Genomic DNA, 9,639 nt, shown 5'->3' on the forward strand with positions numbered 1-9,639 from the left:
AAACAGTCTGACCCTGGGGTTTGTTTTTTTGTTTGTTTGTTTGTTTTGTTTTTTTAGTTGGGAGACTTTTAATGACTACTTCTATTTCCTTATGGGTTATAGTTCTAAATTATAGTTTAAATTGTTTATCTGACCTTGACTTAACTTTGGTAAGTGGTATCTCTCAAGAAATTTGTCTGTTTCTTTTAGATTTTCCAATTTTGTGGAGTATAGATTTTTGAAGTATAACCTAATGATTCTCTGGATTTCCACAATGTCTATTGTTATGGCCCCATTTTCATTCTGATTTTGTTAATTCAGATATTCTCTCTCTGCCTTTTAGTTAGTTTGGATAATGATTTGTCTATTTTTCTGATTCTCTCAAAGAACCAATTTTTTGTTTTACTGATTTTTTTGTGTTTTTCTCTTTATTTCTATTTTATTGATTTCAGCCCTCAGTTTGATTATTTCCTGCTGTCTACTCTTGGGTGAGCTTGCTTCTTTTTGTTCTAGAGCTTTTAGATGTTAAGTTGCTAGTATGAGATTTCTCCAATTTCTGTATGAAGGCAGTTAGTAATATGAAATTTCCCCTTAGCATCACTTTCATTGTGTCCCATAAGTTTGGGTATGCTGTGTATTCACTTTCATTGAAATCTGGGAAGTCTTTAATTTTATTTATTTCTTCCTTGACACAGTAGTCATTCAGTAGAGAGTTGTTCAGTTTCCATGAGTTTGTAGGCTTCTGTTGTGGTTGAAATCCAGCTTTAATCCATGATGGTCTGATAGGATGCATGTGGGTTATTTCAATTTTCTTGTATCTGTTGAAACTTGCTTTGCGACTGTGTATGTGGTCAATTTTGGAGAATGTTTCACAAGGTATTGAAAAGAAAGTGCATTCTTTTGTGTTTGAGTAGAATATTCTGTAGATATCTGTTAGGCCCATTTGAGTCATATATTTGTTATCTCCAGCATTTCTCTGTTTAGTGTTTGTTTGGATTATTTGTCCATTGGTGATAGTGGGTTATTGAAGTATCCCACTATCAATGTGTGAGTGTGACTTAAGCTTTACTAGTGTTTCCTTTACAAATATGGATGCCCTTGTGTTTGGGGCATAGTTGTTGAGAATTGAAGTGTCATTTTGGTGGATCTTTGCTTTGATGAGTATTAAGTATCCTTCCCCATCTCGTTTGATTAATTTTGGTTTGAAGTCTATTTTGTTAGATATTAGGATAGCTACAGCTTGCTTCTTAAGTCCATTTGATTGAAAAGTCTTTTCCCAGCCTTTCACTATGAGGTAGTGTCTATCTCTGATATTGAGGTGGGTTTCTTGTATGCAGTAGAGGGATTGATTTTGTTTTTGTATCCATTCTGTTAGTATGTGTCTTTTTATTGGGAACTGAGTCCATTGACATTGAGAGATATCAATGACCAATGATTGTTAATTCCTGTAATTTTGTTGTTGATGATGGTGGTTTTGTGTGTGTGTGTGTGTGTGTGTGTGTGTGTGTGTGTGGTATGTTTCTTCTTTGGGTTGTGCTTGTGTGAGAGTATTTATTGCTTGTGTTTTTGTGGGTATTGTAACCTCCTTGGGTTGGAGTTGTCCTTCTAGATTGTTCTGGATCACTGGGTTTGTGGATAGATATTGTTTAAATTTGACTTTTTCATGGAATATCTTGTTTTTTCTATCAATGGTAATTGAAAGCTTTGCTGCATATAGTAATCTGGGCTGGTATTTGTATTCTCCTAGAGTCTGCAAAACATTTGTTCGGTCCCTTCTTGTTTTTCGAGTCTCTTTTGAGAAGTCAGATATATCTGCCTTTATATGTTACTTGGCCTTTTCCCTTTGCAGCTTTTAATATTCAATATTCTTTTTTTGTTCTGTGTTTAGTGTTTTAATTTTTATATAACAAGTAGACTTTCTTTTCTGCTCCAATCTATTTGATGTTTTATAAGCTTCTTGTACCTTTATATGCATGTACTTTATGTTAGAAAATTTTTCTTCTTTGATTTTTTTTAAAAAATATTTTCCAGGTCTTTGAGCTGTGATTCTTCTTCTTCTTCTATTCCTATTATTTTTAGGCTTTATCCTTTCATGGTGTCTCAGATTTCCTGGATGTCTTATGTCAGGAAGTTTTTAGATTTAATGTTTCCTTTGACCAATTTATCTATTACTTCTACTGTGTCTTCAGTGACTGAGATTCTCTCTTCCATCTCCTGTATTCTGTTGGTGATGCTTTCGCCTGTAGTTTCTGTTCACTTACCTAGATTTTCCATTTTCAGAACTCCCTCAGCTTATGTCTTCTTTATTAGTTCTATTTCTATTTTCAGATCTTGAACAGTTTTATTTCCTTCAAGTGTTCATTTATATTTTCTTGACATTGTTTAAGAGATTTATTGATTTTCTGCAATTTTTAAATTTTCTTTTCCTTGATTTCTTTAAGGGATTTATTCATTTCCTCCCTAAGGACCTCTATCTTCATCATAAAGTTGGTTTTAAGGTTGTGGTTCAGCTATGTTGGAATACTTAGGACTTGTTACAGTGGGATGGCTGAGCTCTGGTGAAGTAATGTTGCCCTGGCTGTTGTTTGTGTTCCTACACTTTAGACCTCTGGATTTGAAGTGATTATAGGTTGAGGTGACAGTTTCTGAATTTGTCTTCATTGGATAAGTGTTTTCTTCCTTTGTTTCCGTTTTCTTTTTAACCTTCTGTCTGCTATAAACTGTGATTGAGTAGAGGGTCTCTGCCTGAGTTGAGGGCTGGACTTCTGATGGCCTGGATGGCCTCTGGTACAGAGAAAGTTGCTGCTCAAGTTTGGGGCTGGAGTTCTGGCTATGTGTGTGTCCTCTAATATGACCAGGGCCCTTCTCTGGTTCAGGATGCTGGCCTGGCCTCAGGTGGGGTAGGAGGATCCTGCTATAGGTGTAAGCTGAGATATGGTGATGAGAAGAGGAGGAACAGTTGGAGTTATGCTAGGTGAGCATGGGTAGAGTGGAGGCAGTCTTACCTGTGGTTCAGGATGCTGGCCTGGCCTCTGATAGGGTGGAAGGCTTCTGCCAGAAGTGTGGACTGGGATATGGTGATGAGGAGAGGAGGAACAGTTGGAGTTATGCTGGACAAGTGCTATCAGGGTTGGGGGTAGTCTTTTCTGTGGTTCAGGATGCTGGTCTGTGCACTGGAGTGTTCATTCATTCTTTTCTTATTTTTAGGGAATTTCATGTGCAAGTACTGTATTTTTGTTATTTTTACCTTTCCCTTTCCTCCTCCAACTCTTCCTATGTCTACCTCACTGCTTTTCACATTCATAACCTTCTCTTCTTTAAATATATGTATATACATATGTACATATATACATATGTGTATATATACATACACACATAAATACATATATATGTATATATGTGTGTATGTGTGTATATATATTTACATATAGTGCTGATATCTGTTGAGTTTGGTGTTGCTTTGTATAACCTATCAGGGTGCTTGTTTCTGGGAAATACTGATACTCCCTCCTTCAGCAGCCACTGACTTCTTCATCCAGAGCTCCTTTCCCGTCTTTATGGTCCCTCTTTACTGTCCTGTTTTTATGCAGTTACTCCAGGCTATATACTCACATCTGAACATTTGGAGCTAGGGTTTACAAATATGAGAGAACATGTAGAGTTTGTCTTTCTGGGTAAGGGTTACCTCACTCAGTATAATATTTTCTAGTTTCACTTATTTGCCTGCGTGTTTCACGTTTAAGAATTACATTGTGTATATACACAGAATTTTTATTTTCTCTTGAAGAATTTGTTTCCATATTCCAGTGACTGTGAAAAAAGCAACAATGAACATGGCTCAGCCAGTAAGTATCTGCAATGTAGCATCTAGAGTTTTTGGATACATGCTGAGTAGTGAGATAGTTGGGTCATGTCATTGATCTGCTTTAGATTTGTCAGAATTCTCCCCACTGATTTCTAGAGTGGCTATGGTAGCTTGCAGTTCCACCAACAGTTACCATTTCCTCACAATCCTTACCAGCATTTGTTATTAGCTGCTTTGTTTTTCTTAGCCATTCTGGCTTGTATAAAATGAAGTATCAAAGTAATCTGCATTTCTTTAAGTGCTAAGAATTTTAAACTCTTTAAAAGATATTTCTTATCCATTTTTATTACTTCTTTTGAGAATTCTTTTTTTTCAGATCCATAACTTGTTTTTTGAGTGGGCCATTTGTTTCCTTGAATTTTTTTATATTTTTAGTTCTTTGTTTATTCTAGATATCTTAATATTTGTGTGATATATAGTTGTTTGATCTGTCAGGTCAGTTGGTAAAGTTTTTAATCCCATTCTGCAGGCTCCTTTTTTCCTTGGTTATTTTCTAAGCTGTATAGAAGAATTTTAGACCAGTTGTTTGGCTTAATTCCTGAACAACTAGAGTCCTATTCAGGAAGTACTTTCCTTCACCTCTATCATGTGGGTATATACAGAATACTGCTTGTATTCCGCTTTAGCAGTTTTAGCATTTCAGGTTTCGTATTGAGATCTCTGATCTATTTGGAGTTGATTTTTGTCATGGTGATAGATGTGGTTGTATGTTGTGGGTGATGCTTTTGTACACTGGTTTAATAAAACACTGATTGGCCAGTAGCCAAGAAGAAAGTATAGGTGGGATAAGCAGACAAAGAGAATTATGGGAAGAGAAAGAGCTGAGTCAGGAGACACCAGCCTGCTGTCCAGGGAACAGCATGTAATGGCACACAGGTAAAGCCATGGAACATGTGGGGACATATAGATTAATAGAAATGGTTTAGTTTAAGTGTAAGAGGTAGTCAGTGGTAGGCCTGAGCTAATGGCCAAGCAGTTTTAATTAATAAAAGCCTCTCCCCAGGTGTAGGTTCTGAGGCGGCGGCCGGCGGGCTGGCGGGGTGGCTGGGCGGTGGGGTCTGTGTTCTTGGCCTTCGCTCTAGTGAGGATGGCTCGTCCAACCCGAGCGCCAGAAAGCTGGTTTCTGAAGATGTGTTCTTCCCTTAGAGCGTGGTGGTGCACGCCGGGAAGCTGATTTCCAGGGGTTCGAAGCCAGGCTAGGCTGCACAGTGAGACCTGAACAGAAAACAGTGGCAGGAACTTCCCCTTTGCCCAGCTCTTGGGAAGCCTTGATGGAGCACTCCTCGGGTAGAGCCTCGCCTGTGGGAGACAGGCGCGGCCGGGGGCTGCCTAACCCCGGCAGTTGACTTACCCTGAATCCCAGCCAAGATCAGACAGGTTTTCATGTATCTCTGGCCACCTGGCTGGCCTTGAACTTGCTATGCAATAGAGGATGACCTTGAATTTCCGATCTTCCTTCTGCTTCCTGGGTGCTGAGAGTAAGGGGCCATGATACCTACCAGACTTCTTTTGGCAAGGTCCTCCACTGTGTTGGGTGTTTCAAAGTGGGCTCCATCCACATGGGCTGCCCTGAAGCTCAGCCAGCTCCATTCACTGCAGGCATCATCTAGATTGTTCTCTCTGGGCACTGTAGACCATGCTAAGCACCAAGAGGCCTCCGGAAAGAAGCTGCTGTCAGAGAAAAAACTGAAAAGACATTTTGTGGATCACCGGAGAGTTCTAGTCCGTGGAGGAAATGGAGGATCCGGCATGAGCTGTTTCCACAGTGAACCCCGCAAGGAGTTTGGAGGTCCTGATGGCGGGGATGGAGGAAATGGTGGACACATCATTCTGAGAGTTGACCAGCAGGTGAAGTCCTTGTCCTCGGTCTCGTCCCAGTACCAGGGTCTCAGTGGAGAAGATGGTGGCAGTAAAAACTGCTTTGGGCGGAGTGGTGCCGCCCTCTACGTCCAGGAGACGAGTACATTGCTGCACTGGGAGGTGCAGGAGGAAAAGGCAATCGCTTCTTCCTGGCCAATGACAACCGTGCCCCTGTTACTTGTACCCCTGGACAACCGGGTCAGGAGCGGGTCCTCTACCTGGAGCTCAAGACAATGGCCCATGCTGGGATGGTTGGCTTCCCCAATGCTGGGAAATCTTCTCTCCTTCGAGCCATTTCAAATGCAAAGCCTGCCGTAGCTTCCTACCCATTCACCACCTTGAACCCTCACGTGGGGATCGTTCACTATGAAGGCCACCAACAGGTAGCAGTGGCAGACATCCCAGGCATCATCCGAGGTGCACACCAGAACAAGGGCCTGGGGCTCAGCTTCCTCAGGCATATTGAACGTTGTCACTTCTTCCTGTTTGTGGTAGATCTTTCCTTGCCTGAGCCGTGGACTCAGGTTAATGATTTAAAATATGAACTAGAGAAGTATGAAGAAGGCCTATCTGGGAGGTCCCATGTGATCATCGCAAATAAGATTGATCTCCCGCAGGCCAGAGCCCACCTGCCCCAGCTCCAAGCCCGCCTAGGACAGGAAGTCATCGCCTTGTCAGCACTGACTGGAGAGAACCTGGAGCAGCTGCTTCTGCACCTGAAGGTGCTGCACGATGCTCACATGGACGCCGAGCTGGAGCAGGGCCGCCAGCCCTTCAGGTGGTAGTGGGCACAGGGCTTCATGCCCCTGGGCCAGCATGGGGCAAGGGTGGCCAGCAGTCACCGGAAGCAAACACAAACCTATTATCAAGTGTGGGCAGCGTTGAACACCTGAGAGAAAGTACTGGGAAATATTTGAGCACGTCAATGTCTTTGTTTTCACACCAATTTGGAGCACACTCCTGAACTGCCCCCACCCCCTGGCCTAGGGTGATGGGTACTCTGTGCCACCTGACTGCCCCCACCCCCTGGCCTAGGGTGATGGGTACTCTGTGCCACCTGGTACCTGAACTGCTCCCCAGTGCTTGTACGCCTGTCACCCTTGCTGACTGGTTTGCTGAGGTTGACTCATTTGTGCTAATTAACACCTCATTAGTAGGAGGACAGTGCTGCTGGCTGAAGGTAGCAAACACTGCTGCCAGGCGGCCTGGGCAAACGCAACAGAGCAGCAGAGCCATGGCTGGGCTTCTCGTGCATGGCAGTATTTGCGACAGAACAGCCTTGGTTTCTTGTGGGGCTGGGTCTGCCCACAGTCCCGCAGAGCCTTGTTGGTGCCATCTACTGTGCTAGCATGTCAGGGAGGCAGGGTGCAGTGGCCACACTTTGTTCTCCAGTGCCAGCTGACTGAGGAAAACAGCAAGGGCCGGCTCCTTCCCCGTTGTTCCCAGAACAACGCTGTGCTGAGCTCTGTGGGGGCTGAACACCAAGGCAGCCTTGAGCTTCACGACTGAATGCACCCAATATCCGACCCAGGCACGCAGCCTCTGGCTGTGCATCAAGGATGCGCCAGCAAGTTGTCAACCAAAGGAGATGTGAACCTTGAATTTCTGGCATTATTCCTGATAGGTGGCCTCAGCTCAGCAGGGCATATGAAAGAATGGCAGGGTCCTTATCCCTGGTGACAGGTACTGCCACCACTCTGCCCTGCCCTAGCCAGAGGCTCAGCTCACCAAGACTCACCTGACCTGTGAGTCAACACCAGCCTTTCCCCAGCAAGGACCACTTTACTCCCCCCAGCACTGCGTTTGGAGAGTGGCCCCAGGAGGTATGGGGTAGGGACCGTATGTCCCAGAACGTTCCCCCAGGGAAGCTTTGCCTTAGTGTGGCCTTGAGGGCCTTAGAAGTGCAATGAGGAGACAGATGGAATGAGAAGCCCCATCTTTTGAGGAGACCTCTGCCCGGAGTGAGGTTAGTCATGCTTCTGGCACATGGACGAGTGTCCCTCTGTATGTTGGGGTGGGGCTGCTTCAACAGCAAGCTTGCCCTCAGCCTGCAGGAGCAATTCCGTTTTGATCTGCAGCTGGAACACAGGGTCCTTTTCTGTGAAGCTTTATTCTAATGTCTTATAATTTCAAAGGTCCTGGCGTTCTGGAGGCCAGGGCGGGTCTCATGTCTGTGGCTTTCTCTTTCAGGCCACCAAAAAGGGTTTTGTAGTCAGGCCAGGCCTGAGAGCATTAATTATCTACCACTGGCTTTCATCTTTGTGGATGCTGTGCTCTAGAGACCTCAGAATGCCTCTCTAGAGCCTGAAGGTGGGCTGACCCCTCAGAGCTGCCATGTGTCCTGGAACCACCAACAGTCCTTGGCCCGGACTCAGTCATACAAGCTACTGAGGTACAGTCTTGCTGACGCCAGAAAGCCAGCTCCAGGACCATGCCCCAGAGCATGTTTGCTCATCACCCTGGGACCAGCCCAGGAGGGTTGTTTCTGAAGCTGGTTTCCTCCCCAGCTGGTGTTCTTGGAGAGAAGAACTTAGTCTCTGCACAATGGCACCTGGTCTGTCATTGGTTCAGGGATGGAGTGTTTGTAGGTCATAAAGAAGCTCATTTAAAGTCACACTATTGTTGCACACACACAGTACACACATACATGTAGGGGAAACACACATACACAAAATAAGTAAGAGGGGGGTGCTGGCAGGTCACCTGGTAAGAATACTGGATGTCCTTCCAGGGACCTGAGTTCAATTCCCAGCACCCACCTGGCAACTAACAGCAGTCTACAATTCAAGTTTCAGGGGATCCAATGCCCTCTTTTCTGGCCTCCAAGGACACTGCATGCATATGGTGCACAGCCACACATGCATGCAAAACACCCATATACGTAAAAGAAAAACAGGTCGTGCTATCTCAGGCTGTGGTGTGACATGATGGCAAAGCTTGGCACATGCAAGGCTCTGGGCTCCATCCACAGCAGTACATGAAGCAGTGATCCGGGGTGGTACATGCCTGTAGTCATATTTGGAAAGTGGAAGCAGGAGGGCCAGAAGTTTAAGGTCACATCCTCAGTTCTAGTTCTAGTTTGAAGCCTTCCTGAGCTACATGAGACCCTGTTTCAAAAACAAAATAAAAAATAGTTAATAGTGAAAAAAAAAAAAAAAAAAAAAAAAAAAAAAGCCTCTGTGTGTTTACTTGAATCTAGATGACTGTGGGACTGGCAGGTGAGAGAGATTTTTCCCAACTGCCAGCCAGCTGGGACACAAAAAAACTTTCAGTTACAGTTATAATTTCATTCTTCTACATATGGATATCCAGTTGTCCTGTACTACATGTTGAAGACACTGGTTTTTTCTCTAGTGTATACTTTTTGGCTTCTTTGTCAAATATCAAATGGCTGCAGTTACATGCATTTTGTTCCACTGATATACTGTGCCAACACTATACTCTCAGTCTCCAAATCTTTCTTTTTAACAAAATTGAGTAAGGCTCAATTTTAGCTGCTAAACCCTCAATAATATTTTTCTGACTATGTTTGATTTTTTTGTGTGTGAATAATGGGAAATATGTATCTATGTAATATAAACTACCTTCATGACATTTCTCCTGTTGTTTGAATGGAATAGCTTAGCACTTAAACATCTGAAAAAAGAAAACAGAGCTAAAGCTAACATCAAACTCCATGTCATTGTAATAATAAGAAATGTAACAATCAAGAATGTGTGCACTAAAACAGAAAGAAAATTGTCATTTATAAAACTGAAAAAAATAGGTTTCATATAACATTACATATCTTAGGGCTGGAGAGGTATCACAGTGGTTAAAAACACTAGCTGCTCTTCCAGAGGACTCAGGTTCAATTCCCAGCTCCTACATTGCAGCAATTCACAGTTGTCTGTACTTCCAGTCAAAGAGAATCTGACTTGTGCTTCTGGCTTCTG

General features: G+C 43.5%; 1 protein-coding gene across 1 annotated transcript; it reads left to right on the top strand.

Annotated features, from left to right (window-relative positions):
* The first annotated feature begins 4,909 nt into the window (after positions 1 to 4,909).
* On the top strand, positions 4,910 to 6,618 carry LOC114683784 (mitochondrial ribosome-associated GTPase 2-like). Its single transcript, XM_037202437.1, is given in 2 exon segments — positions 4,910 to 5,792; positions 5,795 to 6,618. Coding segments are annotated over 2 exon segments (1,155 nt in total). The 5' UTR covers positions 4,910 to 5,332; the 3' UTR covers positions 6,490 to 6,618.
* Positions 6,619 to 9,639: the final 3,021 nt, after the last annotated feature.

The sequence above is a fragment of the Peromyscus leucopus genome, chromosome 2, assembly GCF_004664715.2.
Source record: "Peromyscus leucopus breed LL Stock chromosome 2, UCI_PerLeu_2.1, whole genome shotgun sequence".
Taxonomy (NCBI): domain Eukaryota; kingdom Metazoa; phylum Chordata; class Mammalia; order Rodentia; family Cricetidae; genus Peromyscus; species Peromyscus leucopus.